At 42.0% G+C, this 22,524-nt stretch overlaps 1 protein-coding gene across 3 annotated transcripts in view; it reads left to right on the forward strand.

The window, feature by feature from the left end:
• KANK1 (KN motif and ankyrin repeat domains 1) overlaps nucleotides 1-22,524 on the forward strand; it is a 147,536-nt gene that overhangs the window by 106,001 nt on the left and 19,011 nt on the right. For 2 of the 3 annotated variants that reach the window (XM_066614750.1, XM_066614751.1), the window contains exon 3: nucleotides 15,406-18,060. In XM_066614750.1, coding sequence (XP_066470847.1) covers nucleotides 15,406-18,060 — 2,655 coding nt within the window. Of the gene's footprint in view, nucleotides 1-11,018; nucleotides 11,098-15,405; nucleotides 18,061-22,524 lie in introns of those variants that run through there. The other variant, XM_066614752.1, reaches the window with a different exon arrangement.

Raw genomic sequence — 22,524 nt, forward strand, 5'->3', positions numbered from 1 at the left:
GGCTACTATAATCCATATCTTAGTCACGTTGCAGTTAGGCTATTGTATTGCGTTCTACTTAGGGCTAACCATGATAGTGGTTCAGAACTGAAGTTGCACAAAGTGCTGTGGTCAGTGGCTTGCTGGTGTATATCACACTGGTGCTTTTCAATTTGCACTGTGTTCCAGTTTGCTTTCTGGCCCAGTTCAGAGTTCTGGTCATGACCTATAAAACCTTATGTCTTTGGATTGGGATACCTGAAGGACCACCACCTCCCACATGAACCCATTTGGACACTGTGTTCTTCATAAGAGGCCCTGCTCTGGTGGATGAGGATGTAGAACAGGGCTTGTTCAGCAGCAGGACCCAGGTTCTAGGTTCATCATTTCTGATCTTCTATAAAGTTAGACATTTCTCTTTCCCACTTCGGATTTTGTCGGCATTCATTGGTTAAATGGTTTTAGTATTGGTTTTTATGTTGTAAGCCACATTTGTTATTCATTTTATGACTGAAAGGTGGCTAATAATTTTTATGCATGTATAAATTTTATTTGAAGTTTTTGGAGATTAGAAACAGCATGTCAAATTGTATGCAAAATACCTATAGGCTAGATCAGGGGTCTCTAAACTTTTTGGCCAAAGGGCCGAATTAAATATCTGGCATGGTGTCGAGGGCCGGAAAAAAATTAAATATAAAATTTAAATAAATACATTAGAGATGGAAGTTAGACGAATGAATGAATGGGCTCAAATGTCCAGGATTTCTCCAAGCACCAACATAGCCAAGGAAATAAAGCACACACAAGCACAACTCTGGTTCTGTTTGGTCAACTGGGCCAGAGGTTCAGATTTTGAACAGGGGATCAGAGACTGGCCACGGGCCGAATAGAGGCTCTTGGTGGGCCACATCTGGCCCCGGGGCTGGGGTTTGGAGATCCCTGGGCTAGATGATCAGTGCTAATACTGCCTTCTTATTGTTTATATGTGAACTAAAATATGCTGATCACCAGTAGCCCTTCAGGCCATGATAATTCTCATTTGTGGATCAAACTAGTCAAGGCACAGAAGACCCATGATTCAGATCAACCATATTTTTTTCATGTTAGAAGCATGATGTGTCCTCAGTGCTACAGCCCCCATCCATTTGCCCTCCCAACTGTTCTAATTTTTTTAAGCCAGAGATCCTGACCAGAGATCTTTCATCTCCAGTTGCATGTTTTGAGTTGCAACATGTTGGCTACTGATTTGTGGGTTATAATAAACTTATTGCATATAGTCAAAACTCAATATACTGTATATATATATTTTAACCAGATGAATTAATGAAAGTTAATCAAACTAGACCAGGGCCTCCTGGTACCTGAGGTGGCATGTACCTCCAGGGCCTCCTGGTACCTGAGGTCAGATGCTGCCCATCCTCACCTGGTGATGTGCCAGATTTTGCTCCTCCAGCACTTTTAACCCATTTCTCTCCCCTATACACTTCTATTAATTTCCCTCTTCCAATTGGGGGGGGGGAGGAAGAGGAGGATCAGTGGAGGCAAGCAGGTGGACAGAGGTTGGTGCCCCTATCAAACTCCTGCTTGGGTGACCACTTCCGTTGGCTTCATGGATGGTCCAGCCCTGAATTAGATGTAAGATCAATCAAGGATGGGCTCCAGCAAGCAAAATGTATAGAATTCCATGAAATAATTGGATATCCAGCTGCTGGGGTTAGCCTTATTCCAGAACTTACCTCTGAATCTTATAGGACTGCACTGTAAGTCCCATTAATGCATACTCCCTGGCAAGTGTATATAGGATTAGTCTCAGTTTTAAAACTGAAATTATTGGGAGGAAGATCTTAGCTCACTTAATGTAATTTATTCTCTTCATTGCCTGCTATATGAGGTATTTTGCTTTTATTTAAATGATTTATGTCCTCCCTTTCCTCTTAAGAACTAAGATGCCCAAGACTGCTTACAACACCATAAAGATACAATAAAGATACAAAAAATCTAATAAAACACAATAAAAATACTAAAACACAGCAAAAAGTGCAGCATGTACTGAATATAGCACAATATAGAATAAAAACCAAGAAAAAGGTTTACTAGCAGAAACTAAAAGGAGATGACTAAGGGCCAAATCCTATCCAATTTTCCAGCATTGGTGTAGTCATGCCAATGGGACATATGCTAGATCCTGTGATGGTATAGCCGTCACGGAGACTTCTTCAAAGTAAGGGAATGTTTGTTCTCTTACCTTGGGACTGCATTGTGGCTGCATCAGTGCTGGAAAGTTGGATAGGACTGGGCCTTAAGTTCACAGGTATTTATATTGCAGTCTCTCCCAAATGCAATTGCTCTTGACTTTCACAGCAATGCTGGGAATTTAAGTTGTTGCTGAGTTGAAGTTTCAGAAACATGTCTTGAAATGAAGTTTTATGGTTATATTGGAAGCTTGGCTACCAATGATGACTTGAAAGAAGTCCACCTAAGTTATTGTTCCATAAATGTTTTGATTAGCCCACTTTCCCACACCCAACCTATGTTAGTAATTCATGATTCGTTGGTGGCATTAAAGGAAAATAACAAATTGCCTTTCAGTTTACACAAGATTTCATCACTGGTTATCTCAGTGTGAGTCTTGCCAGAGAGGACTACCTGGGTGGCTATTTGTAAGCCTTTTCTAATGTGGTTTTTCTCTGTTACTACTTCAGAGAGGCAGTGAATACCTCTACTTTTCCGTTTTCTTCAGGCAAATGATCACCCAAAAATTCCATAGTACAAATTAGCTGTTGTGCAAATTTGGGTTAGCCAGTGTCTTTAAAACAATTTTTTAATAAAGAATTTCTACCTTGCTTTTCTTTCCAGGAGAATCTAAGTGACTTACAAAACTAGCAAAACAATATAAAACATATTTAAGCAAAAACAACAACAGATAAATTGTTCACTTTAGGAGCAAAATCCTGTTGGAACAAACAAACCTTGATTGCTCTATGAAAAGATCCAGGTGTATCTCCCTTCAGGGAGAGGTGTATCTCACCTGCTGAACACGGTTGGTAGAACAGAGAATGAGACTGTGGATGTTGATCTCAAAAGTCCTGAAAGAACCTGCTCAAGGAAGCTGTTGTGGTATTCTGACCCCAGACTCTCTTAGAGATTTATATTTGCCTTAAAACGTGATCGGTTCACAGATGGTCAGGCTGTATAATGACTGGTGCCACCTAGCTGTAGGATCTGCAGTTATTATGGGCCTCATGTCCTGAGTCACAGTTGAGCAACACTGCATCGAAAGCATTGTGTGGTCTCTGCTTGTGTGTGTTTGTGTGGACACATCTCTCTACCTGCCTTTAATTATATTTTATTTAAAAGTAAAATTGGAGAAACATGTTACCACTTTTTATGTTTAAAAGAAAGTAATCTGATAAGTACCTGATAAGAGTAATCTCTGCTTAATATTGACTTGGGGCCACATTTGGCTTGGCTAACTAGATACCTCCACCCTTCCTGTAGGTAGTGTGTGTGGGGGGGGGGGGGCAGAGGTAGGAAGCATTATAATGCTTTAGAGCAGGGGTGTCCAAACCTTTTGGCAGGAGGGCCACATCATCTCTCTGACACTGTGTGGAGGGGCGGGGTAAAATAATTAATTTACATTTAAAATTTGAATAAATTTACATAAATTAATATATTGGAGATGGAACTTATATGAATGAATGAAAGTCTCTTGGTAGCTCAAGGCCTATAAAAGATCTTGTGCAAATCTAGGCCAGCCTTTCCTTTGCTGCCACTGCTGCTTCACAGATGGGAAACAGCAAGCAGCAGAGGGAGCCCTCGGCCCATAACTCGGCAAGAAGCAGTCGACCCTCATTCTGAGAGTAGTCATGTCAGGCCAGCGTAGGCTCTAGCAAGTCTCCAGAGGGTCAGAGGCTCACTGAAGACTGTGAGCTCCACGTGGGCTGGATTGGGTGTTCCTGAAGGCCGCAGATGGCCCCCGGGCTGGAGTTTGGGTACCCTTGCTTTAGAGCAATGGTTCTCAAACTGGTGGGTCGTGACCCACCAGCTTGTGTAAAGCTTCCCCCATCCCTTTAGGGAGCGGAGGAAGGGGGTGGTTTCACTTTACCAGCAGCTCAAGCCTCTGTGGCTATAATGGTGATTGGGTAGCAGTGCTCGCCCAAAGTAGCAGGTTGCTTAACCCTTGATGCACATAGCCTAATCTACCCTGTCAGTTTTGCGAACCATCAAAAATTGAGTCGTGATCCACAGACCCAGTTTTGCAACCACTGCTTTAGAGCATATGAAACACAATTTATCCCCAGATATTTGTAGAAGTACTGATGGGGGACCTTCATATCCATGGATCTCATATTCACCAATTCAGCTATACGTGTATCGGGTTCTGGCCTCCAGGGCTTTCCCAGGCCTCCTAATGCCTTATGTTGGCAACCTTCAGTCTCGAAAGACTATGGTATCGTGCTCTGAATGGTGGTTCTGGAACAGCGACTAGTGTAGCTGAAAAGGCCGATTCGGGAGTGACAATCCCTTCCACACTGGGAGCAAGTGCAGTCTGTGCCTGGTCTGACTCCCTGGCTATGGGCCTTCCTTCTTTGCCTCTTTGCCTCAGTTTGTTGACCAAGTGTCTCTTCAAACTGGGAAAGGCCATGCTGCACAGCCTGCCTCCAAGTGGGCCGCTCAGAGGCCAGGGTTTCCCACTTGTTGCGGTCCACTCCTAAGGCCTTCAGATCCCTCTTGCAGATGTCCATGTATCGCAGCTGTGGTCTACCTGTAGGGCGCTTTCCTTGCACGAGTTCTCATAGAGGAGATCCTTTGGGATCCGGCCATCATCCATTCTCACGACATGATCGAGCCAACGCAGGCGTCTCAGCATTAAAACTGTCACTTCCAGTTTCTCTGTGGAACCATATTTTTTTTTTCTATTGTAGAGCTCAGTCTGAGCTGGCAGAGGCCAGGAATGGATGACCCTCGCCTCAGCTGAGATCAGACTTGCCTCTGGACCTCTGGGCTGGATGTTCACCCATATCTGCTGTTTCAGCTATCTGAAGGGGAGGGGGTTCCAGAATGGAACCCCCACAGATAAGGCGGCATGCCTGTACTCACACCTTTGTCTTCCATGCTTGGTAGGATGTCCTGTGTACTATTCCTCTTACCTTGCCAGCTAGAGAGACAGGGCCTCAGTGAGATCTGGTTTTATACCACTTAACCCTTCTGAGCAACCTGTGTTTTATTCATTACTGCAGAAGGGGCTCCTCTCACTATTTGCCTTCTGGCCTTGAAGACTTCTTTTTCTATTTCCTGCATAGAACAGCCAGCAAAGAGCTTTATCGTACTGGTTTTTCTCTGTGGTTTCCATCGTCTTTTTCCAAATATTGGTGAGCAGCATTCCCTTTAAGATGTGTGACTGAGCTCTGTTCAGCTTAGAGTTTGGCAACCCGTAAGTTCAGTGACAACATGTTGACATCATTGCCAAACACGTGGAGGTGGTGTCGAAACACATTGCAACGCTGTGCTGCTACCAGAGGGGTCTGCGCATTTGTGGTGATATCACTTTTGACATGTGGCAAATCAATTTTATGGAATTTTACCATATGGAAGTAGCTACTGACTGACTTATGCCTATCAAGTGTGCGTCATCCTGGTGTCCTGCAAGATAAATACTGCTCTAAATCACGGCATATCCTTCTAATTTTAATAACTCCTGATAGTCTTCAGCTTGTGAATGTCAAAATATGCATGGATGTCTTTTTTGGGTGGTGAGGTTGAAATAGTATTAATCACCTGTCATAGAACTCTTTTTTTCTTTAGGGTGGAATGTCATTGTAGCCTGTCCTTCTACAGGTTTTTCTAGATTTCTTCTCATGCCCTCTTTCTAAAAGGAAGTTTAAACATTAATCTGAAGATCAGATTAACCGAAGCTACAAAGGCTATCCTTTATCTGCAAAGGGCCAGACTGTGACTGGGGACATTTGTAATGGAAGATTGTAATATGTTCTAATGGAATATGTTTACTGTCTTCCTTGTCATTTCTAGCATGAGTGTTACAAAATTAATTGCAGTGTCTGGAGTTGTTCAGAGAAAGAGCAGAGAGCAGGAGAACCAAGCCCGGTCTGTACACCTTTTGGGTGCAATAAGGCTGAACTCATTGTCCTGCTGTAGTACTGCCTCCTCATGACCTCCCTCCCACTTCTTTGGGACCTCAGCTCTGTTTGCTTGACTGCATTCAAAAGACGTGTTTCCTAGTCCTGCTTTCTGCCAGCTGCTTCAACATCCTTCATACCAAGTAGGTATGATGCCCAGTGTGTACCTACTTTTTTTGCTCCCCTTTGCAGATGGTTCAGTGGTTCCTCATCTATTATTTTCTGGAAGGATAATCAATAATGAGATCTATTGATATCTGTAGATGCTGTCTGGGAGGGTAAATGGAATGGAATTTATTGCCATTGTTTAAATGTTCCAGTGTTCATTCTGCATATTATGTAGGTTTTGTTTGTTGTAGCTCTTGTTGTCTGGAAAGAACTCTGGAATAACCTGCTGTCTTGTGCTTAGATAGACTGCTTTCATCTGAAATTGTGAAATATCTGACCTGTAAACTCAGAATACTTTGTCTCTCTCTTCTCATATCACTTCTTTGCTCCAAGCTAGGTGCCTGTACTGTGTGTCTTGTGATCCATTTGTACGGATTCCTGAGATTAGGAATGAGTCATGAGATGGTGAGCAATGGTACTACTCCCCCCCCACCACCACCACTATGGAATAAAGATAATGGGATCTTGTGGTTAGAGTGGTGGGCATAAACTGGGAAGACCTCTACTCACTTGCACAGTTTCTATAGTAATCTTGGGTCAGTCACAAGTTCACAGCCCAAGCTATTTCAAATGGTTGTTGTGAGAATTTAAAGAGATGCCTCTTTTCTTGGAGGAAGGGTGGCATAAAATGGTAATTAACAAATAAATTAGTTAGACATTATATAACTGCTCCCAACAAGCTCACTGGCTGCTATCCAGATGCTCTGATGCTTACACACAGACTTCCTGCTTCATTTGAAGTAGGCATTCTGGCAGGGAATAGAGTGGGGGAAATCCCTTTGAGCATGCTGAGAATTTACCTTCATGGAAGATTTCTGCACAGGTAAAGCTTTGGAATGCACCTGCAATATGCAAATGCAAATGTCTTATTGGTTTCAGTAGAATTTACTTGCACATAAGCTTGTTTAAGACAGTGCTCAAAGGAGCACAATTATCAGTCTGGGGGGGGGGGGATGTCCCTAAAAAGTGACCTGTCATGAATACTTTTTCAAAAGCTAACTCGTAGGTGTATTAGCAGAACTGTATCCTGTGTTGACTTTCTGGGAGAGGGCAGCAGAAAGCGTGTCCACTGCTGTTTGCCTTCTGCTTTGGAAAATTTGTGAACTTTCCCTCTTCCCTCTCCTAAATCTGCAGGGTTCACCAATTAAGCAGCTGTCTATACACTGAATCATCTGTTTGCCCTGGTCAGATTAGGTTCTCTGTCCCTGAAGAGCTGTTTGGTGCTCATGTGTGTTTTTTATTATTATTATAAACAGTAGCTGGCTGTTTACTTGGCTCCTTTCCACCTTTTGGTCTACTGTGGAAATGCATGTGATCTGCATTATTAGACTTTAATATACATGGAATAAGAGCAGTTTATCTATCTGGAACAGAAATATCTATGGGATGATTCCGCACCCCTTTTTTAAGTTGCACAGAATATAATTGAGATCAGTCTGAAAGAAAACTGAGTAAATATTTCAGTCCAGCTTTGGGCCTGCTTTTTGGTACAGGAACTGCTTTGGTCACCCTGTTGGTTGACATGCTGGGATGGTGGAGGAGTGTGATTCGGATTCTCATTGACTTTTGATAACATAAAAAATGGCATCCTTCTAGGTTAGCATCTCAAGGCTACCCCAAAATACGGTCTTGTATGTTTTTTGCATACCCTGGAGACTTCTGTAGTCAGGCATAGACAGACTTAAGGCTTCCTAGGAACCCAATGTTCACTAATTGGAGTCATGTGCAAAATAGTAGATTGGGGGTGGAACAAGATGTATAATGGTGGCTTGAGGTGAAACTAATTACCTGTTGCACCACAGTGGACCATACACTGGGATGACCTGCCACATATAAGCATAAATCTACAACTGAGTGACTGCAGATCATGGATTCAAACAGCTTAGTTTAGAAATACAGTTTAAAAGCCTCTTCTCTTCTAAACAACTGGAATTCAGAAACTTTACTGATCAACAGTAGTTTGTTCAGAAATGTCCCCACAGATGCCTATTTGCCTTCTGTTCATTCCTGCTTTAGGTACATAGAATTATACTGGCTTCTCATTTAAATTTTCAAACTCTCAAATGACCTGATATGGATCTGTGATCTTCTAAGACTACCAAATGTTGAAGTTGTGTGTTGGGGTAGGAGAAGAAAATTCGTGGGGGAGAGAGGGCATTGGCCTGCTTGAACCCTGAAAGTTCTATAGTATCTACAGAAAGAGATAAAAACAATGCTTTCTTCCCTATGCTATATAGCAGGGGTGTCCAAACCCTGGCCCAGGGGACAAATCCGGCCCTCAGGAGGATTTTATTTAGCCCCCAAAGTTCCTTAGCCTCGCGGGGCTAAAAAAAAAAAAGACTCACTTCTGGGTACATATAGCATTCATTTGGCACTAGAGGTGCTGAATGTAATGAAGTGTAATATAATGGAAAGAAATTATTCCATTACATTGCATTACATTTTGCACCTCTAGTGGCTGAATGAGATATAAACCGATACTGAGAGACCTGGAATATAAATATGCTAGTTAAAACGAAGTTTGGGATTTGTGTCGTAGGTTGCTTGACACTTTTTTCAAAATCAATTCCCCACTCTTCCTATGCAAATCAATTTTGTCCTCTGCTTCCCTCTTCCTTCCCTCTTCCTTCCACCCCCACCCACTTATTGTAGTCATTCAAACTCTCAGCACATCAGTCCTTCACACATTTATTACTTTTTTGTTTTCCGGCCCTTGACACTGTCAGATACATGATGCGGCCCTTGTGCCAAAACGTTTGCACATCCCTGCTATATAGGAGGATTTCAGGAGGAAAGTAAGGAAAGAAGGTTACCTTTTCCCTTTCTCAGTCTCCGGAAAGTAAGTGGCCACCTACAGTACAGAAATAGAATGTTGGAGTTTGGGGCTGGCAGTCACTTCCGAACCCTATAACATGGTGGGAGGACTTTTCAGGAGGAAGACAAAGGGGGACACTGATATTACAACAAGTTTTCTGTTCTAGGTGGAACCTGGGAAAGCCCTCCTGGTAGAGCAATGAAACATTTTGTTGTGAATCCTTCCTTGTGATTTTTTTTTTTAATCACAAATTTGCCTTTAGAGATTGTGAATGTATATATGAGAATTAATATGAATGCATGTTGTATTTTGGGTGGAATAGTTCGGATCTAAAATCATGAGGCTATGAAGCATGTTTGAAAATGTCTGAAAGCCTTTTTCAAGAATGCTTTCTGTAAAGAACCAAGTTGAGCAAATTGTTTCTTGCAAACAATATTAAAATGGTTTTGCTTAACCCCAGGCCACTAGCAAAGTTTGATAAAATTCTGAAATGTACCCTAGACTGAGCAGTGCTAGTTGCCTTAGCCTTTGGACTCTCTTATGACAGCAGGCCTAAGTTGTCAATAATCTACTAAAACAAAACCAGATGGGTTAATTTTTTCCTAATCTGCATTATGGACAAAAAGATGAAAGAGACTTGATTTGGAAGTTTTCAGTAAGTGATATGTTATGATACTGTGAAACGTAGTATATCTGAGTCTGGACACACAGGCTGATAAACAAGACCATGTACTTTATGAGGGAGATAAAAAATGCATACAGAAGTAAACTCTATTACTGAGAACTAAATAAACTTGTGCGTTATTTGAAACATCCCCCCCCCCATATAAAGTGCACTTGCCACATTTTGGGCCATATCCCTTAAGCAAAATTGTTTGTCTGTCAGAGGCTCAGTAATACTTTTATTTTTAGCCTTCAAATTACAAGCTGTGCCGGACAAAAGCAAGCAAAAGCAGACTATGTGTGGCATTGGAAACCAGAATTATTTGAGCACAGACTGTGATAGACTCACAAGAGAGATAATTATCCTGACCAGCTTATTTCAATGAACCTTTTTTTGCCTGCAGTAGGAGGTGGGGTCAAGGGGGGGGTAGGAATGAGGTGGGTGAGACAGCCCTTGCTTTCCCTCTGGTCTGGTTTGGTTTGTCTGACTGTGATTAGGAGAGTGTAACTTTTTGTGGCTTGCATGATAAGACTTCTACCACAGAGCTGGTTTTTTAAAATTTAGGTTCTTCCAAGCAGTTATTTTTCTGTGCCTAATTGTGCACTGAATTATGTGACGAAGAAGAGGGGGGGAAAAAAACTGGGCTTGAACTCCATTAGCTGAAGTTGAGCCAGGCAGGCAGAAGAGAATTTTGTCAGGAAATTCCAAATGAGTATAAATAAATTCTCTGTAGCAACCCTGGGCTCCTTGCCTGCGTATGTGTCAGAAGTACATATTCCCTTTAAGGCTGAGGAAAGTATGCTTCAGACCTAACTTCCTGCAAGCAAAACAGTGCAGAATGCTATAATCTTTTCTTCATAAGATGGTAAGTACAACTGACAGATTTGGGGAGGGGAGCCAACAACTAAATTTTAGATAATTTGAAGTTCATACCAGTATTTTTTTAGCCGACTAAATGGAGATGAGACTGCTTGTACCTTTGCTCGCCGGTTGCTTTTTCCCTTCCTCACTGTGACTCTTAATATAAAGATACCACTGTTCTCTCAGACAAAGTAATGCTCTATTAGACTAAAGTCCCTAGAGGAAAGTGTCTATATATAATTGACCACTGCTATGGCTGTGTGTGTGGTGGAGTTGTTTTGAGCCGGTTTTCACTTGCTTAACAAACTTTTTCTCATGTTTAGATGAACTGTGGATGTGCATTGGGGGAAGGAAGAATTTCTAAAAGCTTTCATTCTCAGCTTTGTGAACAGGACTGCTAAATGTCAGTCATATTTGGATACAGCAGTGTCTTAGAACTGGAGATGTAGCTGAATCTAGCTTCTGGAAGCCTGGTATGCGGTGAGGCAGATAAAAATGTTTCTTTTTGCACCTTCCTTAAAGCTGAAATAGCATGTTAGGCGATGCTGGGGGTGGGGGTGTTTGTTTTTGTTTTAGATCAAGTTTGCCTAAACATGTCAAACCTATTTAAGCAAACAGGTCAAACCTCTATTTAAGCATAGAGGATAATTGAACTTTGTGGTGGATTTATTTTATTAGCATTTTTTCTTCTTTTTTTAAAAAGTTAGTTGTGTGCTCTACATTTGCTTAGATCAAATGAATAGCTTCTGTTATAAATGATCAAGCATTTCAACATAGCTAAACTTATGTGAGAAATCTGTCCCCCCCCCCCCCCCCCGAATTGAAAGTGTGGAAGACCCTGCCTTTTAAATAGGAAGATGACTTACCTGGTCACTGGCATAAGCATGTGACCAAATGTAGTGGACTAGGACCCTTGTGTACTGTTTTGTTGCTCACTTGGGATATAATTAACCATGTGACATTCTTATCTGGGATGCCTAGGTTCGCCTTACCTTGGGCATATGCACACCATTCTCCTCCCACACAAGACAAAAACATTCTGTCATGCAGCCCAGTGGTAGGCAACATGCTCTGCATACAGACAGTCCCATATATTTGATTCCTGGTAGGGCTACAAAGACCCATCTGCTTGAGACCCTAGAGAGCCACTCCAAGACATTGTAGACAAAATTAAGCTAGACGGGCCAATAGTTAGATCCAGGAGAAGTCAATTTCTTGTGCTCCTATGCTTTTTTCCCCAACCATAACTTTCTTATACTAAGTGATGGGATTCCTGCCAAAGTATTTTGAGAGATATCGTCAGACACCAGCAGTTTCCAGGAAGGAGATTTTTGGCCTGGGGAACTTTACTTTCTGGAAATTGAATTGACTTAACCATTCCTACAGTGTGTTTTCATAAAGGAGGAAATTGGTGTGTTTTGAATGAGCTTTCTCAGTTGATCCCAAATGCTAGCAGAACCACGTTGAATTACTCCACTGTTAACTTCTTGAATAGTACACCTAAAAGGATATTTGATTTAATTGTTCTGGAAATGCCACTTTTACTTCTTGATGACACAGGGTTTAGCAAAGTAGAGCTCTGTGAGGAAATAGTATTGGTCAGGTCTCAGTACTGGGCAGAGAGATGAAGTGGCTGGGTAGGTCTCAGGCCATTGTTATATAGAGAATTTTGAATCTTTTCATTACCCCTCTGAGAAGTCTCATATTGGCTGATTGGCAAAGCTTTGTCTTCTGCTGTTGACCTTCCTGAATCTCACCTGCTTGGTCTGCCCCAACATTTAGCACCAGCATGAAAACTTGCATTGACTTAAATTCATGCTGGGGCTTGAAGTGTACATGTGCAATATTATCTTTTATCCCCACATTTATATACAGTGGGCCCTTGGGATCTGCTGTGCATCCGTTCCTGGACCCCTCACAGATACTGAAATCCATGGATGCTAGAGTTTGCTGGGAGGTGGGTCATGATGCTGCAGTTACTCACATTACAGCCACATGTGGCCCAATCCACAGACCTCTTGCCTCCTCAGAAGGCCTCCGGGACGCGATCAGAAGCCACTTTGTGTCCTTGGCTTCCGGTCACTTCCGGGAGGTGTTACGAGGTATTGGAAAGTCCGTGGAGCGTGCCATGTGCCTCCCTGTACCTCCTGGAAATAGTTTCTGGTCACGTCCTGGAGACCATTTGAGGTGTGGGCTCAGCATCAGGAAATCACGAGTCCATGCCTCAGAGGGCCTCCAGGACATGGATACCAAAGACCCACTGTACTGCTTTTCCTCCAAGGAGCTTAGAGTTTTGTATGTTGTTTCTCTCCTTCCTGTTCCCCACCCAACCCTCACTACAGCCCTGCAAAGTAGTTTAGGCTGAGAGATAATGACTGACCCAAAGTCACCCACTCAGCTTGATGGCTGAGTCACAAGTCACTATATCCAGTTGTGGAAAAGGCTTCAGGAGTCATGCTCTGGCAACTCCTGCAACGCCGCTGGAACCAACCACTTCTGCCTTTCCATTGGACCATTCCAGCGACATGGAGAGGGGGGATTTGCTGCATGGGTAACAGCCTATCCTCCATACCTTTACCCAGGCTTCGCGCACTGGAGAGGACACTCCAACTTCACCATATAGCGTCAACACAACACGGGAAGCAGCAGTTTACCAGTTATAAGTCTTAGCTCGATTGGCATAGAGCGTGACGCCAGGGGCCGCTTCCGACGGTGGAAGAGATCATTGCATCTCATTGGGTAGCCACCACCTGCCTTAAGCTGGGCAGTCCCCAGCCAGTAAGGTGCTGCCTCGCCTCAGTCTGTTAACCTCATGGGGTGCATGGGGTTTAGGGTGAAAATTGACAAGCGGATCGACAACTGTGCACCAGGCCCAAATTGGCCTTTTCGCCCACACTAGACACTGTTCCAGAACCACCATTCAGAGTGCGATACCGTAGTCTTTCGAGACTGAAGGTTGCCAACAAGTGGTCTGTGCTAAAAACCTCTGAAAAAGAGAACTGTTTCATTTTATAAATAGCTAAACATCTTCTAGATATGGCTTGTAAATTTCAGGGTTCCTTGGTATTCAGAATGTCTGATAAATGTTTCACAAGAATGTTCCACTTACTTCTTAAAAGTGCCAAAAATTTTATAGTTACCTGTTTGTAGTATAAATAAAAAAAGGGTTATACATCTTTAAGAGGCTGCTCTTTAAGAGTGAAAAGAGTGTGCTTGAAAGGAGTTGTGAAAGAAAATAAGGTGTGTGCGTGTGTGTTTTTCCCTTCACCAATCCTGAGCTAGAACTGTGAACTCATTGGAGACTGCTCAGCCTATGAAACTTCGTGATCTGCTTGGCTGTATTCGTACCAAAGCTGGGCACTTTTTCCCTTATGGGGCAAAGAATGAGAAAGTTCAGAGGCAGGAATTGCGTAGCCAAAGAGCTTGTTTGATATATGAAGCTGTGACTGCAGGAAATCCAAGGCTTGTCAAACTTTGAGCAGAAATGTTCATGGACTAAAAGTGAATCCTTAAGGTAATGTAAATGAAAATCCTAAGACTTTTATGCTGGTGTTCAGAAATCCTTACTTTGTAGTGGTGTGTGTGTGTGCCTATGATTGGGAGGGATACAGGTTATACAACAAGAATAGGCTCAGCAGATCTGTTGCTGTTTTATTTAGAATGCTTTGGTGTGATATGTGTCTCCTCTGTCTGCAGGAAGCTGTGCTGTCCTGACATCTGAGCCGACAGTTTCTCTTTCAGCTGAGATATTTTAGACTACACTGGAAATGGGTCTCCCCGCATAGTTCTTAGTATGTCTATTCTAGAAGTATACAAGTGTAAAAGAGATTGCATAAACAATAGCAAATGAATGTGCTCCTTATCAGAATGTTACTACCTCTTCAGATTATTTATTTTAAAATCTGAATATATGTGTCTTAAATGGTTGTCAGAAGTGTTATAACATTAGCAAATTGAGAGAGAGATTATTTCTTTGTAACCCTTAGAAATTCCCTAAACTGTAATGAATGTCCATATGTCCAATGTGCAATATATAGGATCAACTCACTTTTTATAGGCACAGCATGTGCTAAACAGGGTGATGTGCTAGAAACTAAAGGTTGCTGTAAAGTTCTGTTACATGGTATAAACAGTGATACCTGTTTTTATTGGCTTATGCAAAACTTACTATCAATATATATGCTTAATTGCAGGCGTATAGGCGTACAGCAATATATATGCTTAATTACAACCTTCCGCTTAATGATGGACCGCATATGACGGACACAACAAAGAGGTTCTTGGAGCCCAATCCTATGTATGTCTACTCAGAAGTAAATCCCATTATAGTCAATGGGGCTTACACCCAGGAAAGTGTGGATAGGATTGCAACCTTAATGAGGCAGTTGGAACTCTCAGTCTGCAGCAGAGTGTCTGTTTACACAACAAAGAGGCTCTTAATGCAAAGAAGAGGCAGTCAGTCTCCAGTGGCCTATACAGCCAGCTAATTTCTGGCAGGAAGTGACTGTTTGCACAACAAAGGCACTAGGTTGGGCTGAATGTTTGCTTAACAACCTAATCGCATAACAACAGGGATTGGAGAATGTATCCCCATCATTAAGTGGCACATACCTGTATTTTGAAGTTGAATGTTCAATTGACACTCTCATAAAATGAAAGTATGTGCTAAAAAAAGATTAAGAAATATAATGGGTATGTCATAATTTTTCCAGTATGGCTTTTGAGTAGCATTCCTATAAACTAATGTAAGAGTTTAATAAGCAATTTTCCCCCCCTTTCAGAAAAAGATGAAAATGCTCTGAACGAGGAGGATGAAAGAGATCAAAAAGACCCTTATTTTGTGGAAACACCTTATGGTTACCAGCTTGACTTGGACTTTCTCAAGTATGTGGAAGATATACAAAAGGGAAATACTATAAAAAAGTTGAACATACAGAAAAAGCGGAAAGTAACACCACATTTTGCGTCTGTCAAAAACACTCCTAGCCAATACAGTGGATGGACATCAAATGAATCTCTCTCTTCATCCAACAGTGATGAAAACAAACATTCATCATCTCTCCTAGTGGCACGAAGCCCAGCTGCAGTCTCCACAAGACCATCCTTGTCTTTTGAAGCCTCTCCAAATTTCCTAACTATCCCTGAAAGCAAACAGCTACTGCCTCCCTCACCACAGCTGCCTCGGCACAACCTTCATGTCACAAAGACTCTAATGGAAACACGGAGAAGGTTGGAGCAGGAAAAAATGGCAATGCAAGTTATTCCAGGAGAGACTCGGAGGCCCAGGCTCTCCAGTTTTGGAGCCATGGGCTCAACAAGCTCACTTCCTTCCTTTGTAGGTTCCAGTGGACATAACCAAATGTCTCAGCAGTTTCAAAATGGGTATCAGGGCAATGGAGAGTATAATGTTTATCTAGCTTCCTCTTTGGGCAGTTCCATCCGGCATAGTCCCTTGAGTTCAGGTGTATCAACACCTGTGACCAATGTGAGTCCGGTGCATCTGCAGCACATCAGGGAACAAATGGCTATTGCCCTTAAACGCCTCAAGGAGCTCGAGGAGCAAGTCAAAACTATTCCTGTGCTCCAGGTTAAAATTTCAGTGTTGCAGGAAGAGAAAAGGCAGATGATGGCAAAGCTCAAAAGCCAAAGAATAGTTAACCAGAATGACACTAGCCATTTCAGAAAAAGATCATACAGTGCAGGCAATGCAGAGCAGTGGAAGCAATTGGTTCCAGTCCAAGGGAGTGGAGAACTCTATATAGATTGTGAGGAAGAGGTGGGAAGTGTAGACCAGGGCTCAGAGAGAGTAGAAGAGTTTAGGCAGTTAACTGCTGAAATGCAAGCATTAGAGAAGAAAATCCAGGACAGCAGTTACGATATTCCATCTAACCTGCGAGTGAACCGAGAAAGTGTACCAAAAGAAAACAGGTCAGTTGCAGTGGGAGCAGAGGAAAATATGAATGATGTTGTTGTGTTCAACAAAGCTTTACGAGTGTGTAGGGATGTGGCAGTAGGGACAGAATGCAAGGTTAAAGATTCTAGTGTTGGGGTGACAGAGGGGATGCTTGGTTTGTCTACGGAAGCTGAGAGGGAAATAGAACTCCAGCATCAGACCATTGATGCCCTTAAAGAGAAAATCTACCGACTGGAAGTTCAGCTGAGGGAAACGACGCATGACAGGGAAATGACCAAATTGAAGCATGAGCTGCAGGCAGCTGGCTCTAGGAAAAAAACAGACAAAGCATTGATGGCTCAGCCCCTTGTCTTTAGCAGAGCAGTAGAAGCAGTAGTACAAACAAGAGACCAAATGGTGGGAGATCATGTGGATGTTGTTGATACATGCGTGGGGAGCTGCTTACAGATGAGCAGTATTGGAATATCCTGTAGGCCTGTGTTGCGTAGCACAGCTGTAGGTCCAGATGTGCCCATGAATTGGTGGATTGTGAAGGAGAGAAAAGAAGTGTGTGACCGTTGCATTGGGAGCTCTGTTGAGATGAGCAACAAGTGTGTGGGCACAGAAATGAGTATTTGTGAAACTGGGGTTAATACAGAGGAGTCGGTAGATAGCCTAAGTCTGCGCAAGACGGAGGTGGCAATCAAGGAAGTGCGGTCAATCGGCTGTGGGGGCTGTTTGGATGCAACCATCTGTCCAGAAAAGGAGACCATGTCTCGCGGCACAAACACAGAGACTGGTTGCAAAGCAGACTCCGGAGTCATGGCAGTACCTCTTACAGCTACCCAGGGAACCAATACAGTATTAGAACAAGCTGACCAATTCACCAACACAGAAATGGCTACCATGATGGATTCCGGCACCAACACTTTCCTGAGCACTTACGATAAACAGACAAACACTGTGATTGTGGAGATGCAAACTGTGGCTGTGGGAGATGGTAGGGTAAAAGATGTAAATACAGCTGCTAAAACACGTTCCATTGGTGTGGGAACACTGCTTTCTACCCCTGCTAGCTTTGAAAAATCTTCACTAACAAAGACCAAAGACGTTGGAGTGGGGCAGATCAATGTTAATGAGAACTACTTAGTTGGCTTGAAAATGAGAAATATTGCCTGTGGCCCCCCTCCAGTGTCTGTAGTGCCGCTCAGCACTAGAAGCATCGGTGTTGGGGATGAATCAGTGTGTGAGTCAGGGAGCCTTGTGATGGGTGGTCCATTCCCTCCACCTGAGATGAAGACTGACTTGGACCACTACATTGAACGGGTGCAGAAACTGGTTCAGGAACAGCAGATGCTCCTTGCTGAAAACTATGCTGAACTAGCAGAAGCTTTTGGAGAGCCTCATTCTCAAATTGGCTGTCTCAATTCCCAGCTCATTAGCACTCTGTCTTCCATCAACAATGTCATGAAATATGCAAGCACGGAGGAACTGCGTAACGTAGGCATACCAAAACAATTCATCGACAAGAGTACTGCAACAGGTAGGCTGAACAGACTTTTTCATTTGTCTAGTAAATTGTGATGCCTTAAAGTTGGCATTGAATAGTTTCCTACAGAACAGAGCAGAAACTGCTTATACCATTACTTGCCTCTCACTGGAATGAAAAGACTGGGAAAGAGATTCCTATCTTTATACTGTAGACAAGACTGAAGTGATGAGTGGGTATCAGTGCTTGAATACCTAAAATAGCTAAAAATACACTATGCCTGGGTAATCATCTATTCCATTTCCCCGGATATTTAACCTTTATATAGTTAAGATCTTGAGAGCTCAGACCCTGCCTAAGGACAGGATATGACTCTAAAATTATGCCAGACGTATTTTATAAGATCAACTCTTACCAAAGTCATTTCTGTCAGCATCTACATTTGTTTCCCTTGCCTTTTATGCTTTAATTTCCTGTGACTAATCCTTTTTTAATGTCGCTTGCTAACAATAAGCCATGTAAATCTGTGCTAAACTACTGCTCTAGGTGCTAAATGCTATTGATATTTGTGCAAGGGGATGCAAGTCACACCACATCCTGTAATCTGTCATTCTTTGTGCTCCAATTACTGAAGTTGGGGCTGCACAAATGTTCTTAAAGTGGTTTAGGCTTGTACATAATGGCCTAATGGAGCTCTCCCATAGGCCATTCTTTCACCCTTTTTCATTTCAGGGAGCTTTTTGTATCATTACACTCATTCACCTAATCATAATTCTGTCTGAGGTTGCTGGACTGTACCACTTAAGAATGCACATGAGAGCTCATATGACTGAGTATGACATCCTTCCATGATGAATATGTTGCCATAGACTTCCATTCAAAGCAGTTTCTACCCGGGGTAAGGGGAATTATTTCCCCTTGCCTTGGGCCGAGCCACAGCCAGCCCAAAACATACGCTGGATACAGTGCAGGCCTGCTGGCCTGCTTGCTCCAGCGCAAGTTAGGATTGCGCTGTTAGTGAATCTGAAAGCTGTAGGTGTTAATATGTGAACTTCCTTATCAGAAAGTGGTATGTAAACATTCTTAATGATATGCCATTCTGTATATATACTCCCTCCCCCCCCCCAACTTTATGTTAGCAATGGAATTTATAGAATTTAGACTTTATCTGGGCACAGGTGGACTGGACTTGTATTTCACATTGTCACCAAAAATATTAAGGCATTTTGTGTTAACATGTAATGTCATCTTTTCTGGTGCAGGAAGTCTGTATAATCTATTACTTGGTGGTTTTTTTAGACTGAACAATACCATGCTAGTTTGCTCAGTTCTTGATTTTCCAGTGCCAAGATCAAAGGTGGTATAACCTTACACCAAAACAAGCTACAGTATAAAGAATTATGTTTACTTATACATTGTACTTTTAAAAAAATGGAATTTTAAGAATGGTATTTTAAAGGGGTATTTTAAAAAATTTGAAAAAAATTACTTTTTCCAAATGTTCAACTGCACTGACCAATAGTTTTCTAATAATAGTTGTTGTAATAGTTGTAACTCAACTGTGTGTTTACAGTATGTATAGAAATTGCTACATGGGTACTTTTTCAAGTGATGCTCCTTTTACATTTAGCAGGGAAGAGAAAATGTTCCCTTTCACTCTAGCACAGCATCTTTTCCATTGACTGTTTGCTGGTATTTCTTTATCTTTTTTAGAATATGAGTCCTTTTGGACAAGGAGCCATTTTTGTATTTCTTTTGCTGCGTAAACCACTTTCAGCTCTTTGTTGAAAAGCAGTACAGTTGTGCGCCGCTTAACAAGGAGGGCTTAACACTCTGTGAAGTCTCTGAAGCTTCGCTCCCCTCGCCTCCGGGGGCTTTTCTGAGCCTCTGCAAGGCTCAGAATACCAGAATCACATGACAGACACGATTTCCAGTTTCCTCCAAGAAACCAGAAACAGTGTCTCTTGTGCAATTGGGGCTTTTTGAACCTCGCAGAGGCAGCACACATACATGTGCTGATTCTAGGAGACTCAGAAAAGTTTCAGAAGTTTGGTGGCCGTCACATATGCAACCTGTCACTGGCCGGAAAGTCGTTAAGGGGCGCACACCTGTATACTGTTGGCCCGCATCTTATGCAAGTGCTACATTTTGAGATCAGTGCATCAAGCCAAAATTCTGCAGAAGTGAACCCCTTTAAAGTCAACAAATATGTGCTGTTTCTTTATGAACTAAAAGCACAGTAGGAGAGACATGAGAACTGAGGGAACAGCAGTTTTATTCTCCCATTTGCTTATTCCAGGGCATAAGGGTAAGAGGCACTTTTTCAAGTGGGTGCTCCTCTTTTATTTAGCAGGGGGAGAGTAACTAGCCCTCCTTACCCCAGCAGTGTCTTTTCTAGTGGCTGTCTGCTGGTGTTTTGCATTTTTTAGATTGTGAGCCCTTTTGGTACAGGGAGCCATGAGTTGTTTGCTTTTTCTCTGTAAACCGCTTTGTGAACTTCTGTTGAAAAGCGGTATATAAATACTGTTAATAATAATAATAATAATCATCATCATCATCATCATCATCATCATCTGAGTAAGGGCACAATCCTAACCAGGTCTACTCAGAAGTAAGTTCTGTTTTGTTCAGTGTGGCTTAATGTCAGGAAAGTGTGGTTAGGATTGCAGCCTAAGTGGAATTGCAGACAGTTGTTTCTCTTTCTCTCCCCCCCACCCTTTTGGAGGGGAACTGAGTGCATATACTTGAATTCACATAAATCAGTCGTGAAAAATGTGAGGCCACTGCATAAATATATAGTACTGAAGGGAGAATGAGAAACACAAAGCAGGCAACTTTACTGTAGTATTCATTGCTGGGGGGGGGGGTGTGGTTCTCTATTGTTCTGGAGGCCCAGTTAAGGAGAAAAGATTCTGGTTCATTTTCTAGATACTAAGATTTACCCCAGATTTATAACTCTCGGTTGCAGAATAGCAGGACCTCTTTGTAAAATTGTTAAAAATCTACAGATGTATTCTGTCAGCATTGTTGGGAATTTATAGATTCTGACTGGAATTTAATGGCTTTGTTACCACAATGCAATAGTGTTTCATTCATTCATGTTTTATTTAACAAGCTAGTTATTTTTTTATTTCTAAATAACAGGATAAATGTTTGGTTTCAACTTTGGTAGATTTTGTTTCTGTTCTGTATGTTGCTGCTGTCATGTGCCTTACAGAACAGAAAAGTGCTTAGCAAATGAATAAAGTGGCCCTTCTTTTCAGCGGTGTAAATCAGGCAGTGCTTTGAGACATCAGAAAACTTTTTTAATGTAAAAGTAATGTATTGTACTACTTTCCACTTTCCTTTCCACTTTGAATGCACCCATTCCTTTTTAAGACTTCTAAACACTTTTATGTAGTTGACCCCCATAAGGAACAAATCTTCAGTAAGCAGCATTAATAATATTGTGTTATGTGAGCATGCCATAAAAGGGATGCTCACATATAAGTCTTTTGATTTTATTAGGTCTTTATCCTGCCTTTAAACTGAGGACAGTGTGTATTTATTCTCATAACAACCCTGTGAGGTAGCGTTAAAGTGAGAGAGTGATTGGTGCAAAGTTGCCCTATGAGCATCTTAGCTGAGTGGGGAATTGGTCAGAAACTATCTTCAGTCAGATAAAAATACGTTCTTGCTTGCTTTTCAGTTTTTAGCTATCTCATTAAATGAATGGATCCTGCCCCTTTTTGTTTTATGCAACTATACATTTTTGATCAGGCACACCCTTCAGAAGCCTGATGAAAGAGAATATGTATGGGCAGTAAAATCCTACTTGGGCCTTCTATATGGTTATATACATATATGGCCATTGCATTTTTATTTCTCACTTGCATTTGTAAAGTTGCTATTTAAAACAGGGAAAAGAGCTAAATATATCATAGCTAAATCACTGAGGCATGGTTCTCTGGTGCCAGTTTGACAGGCCGTAGTGATAGTTGATAGCTTCATTCTATTAAGGCCCAAGCAACATCCTTCTATAAGATGACTAGTAAGGAAAGGGTGTGTGTGTGTGTAAATATGTTTTTAAAGGAAAGAAAGTGAAGGAGTTAAATATGTTTTTGAACTTTTTGTCATAGCCTCAAGTTATCCATGTTGCATTGGGAAAGTTAGCCCATTTCCTGGTTAAACATACAGGAGTCTCCTGTCTGCCATATGCACGTCCCATATCCATGGTTTCACTTATCCACAGTAGCAGCCTGTATAAAAGTTTCCAAAGCAGGCTAACTGCCAATCCCATAAGTATGTTTATTGTAGTAGAAGTAACCGTACAGCTCACAGCCACAATTTTGAATGTGTGAGAGGAGCTTCCTTGTGTGACAATGTCACTTAACAGGAGAACTGGAAACTTCTTCCAAACTTCTGATGTAGCCTTTCCCTTCTCCCCTGATTTAGAGGTCAGAAACTCCTTTCCCAGTTAATATTGTATCTATAGACTGCTTATCCTTGCACTTTCATTTTAATCAGCAATTCAAAGCC

This window comes from Tiliqua scincoides, chromosome 2 (assembly GCF_035046505.1).
Source record: "Tiliqua scincoides isolate rTilSci1 chromosome 2, rTilSci1.hap2, whole genome shotgun sequence".
Lineage (NCBI taxonomy): Eukaryota > Metazoa > Chordata > Lepidosauria > Squamata > Scincidae > Tiliqua > Tiliqua scincoides.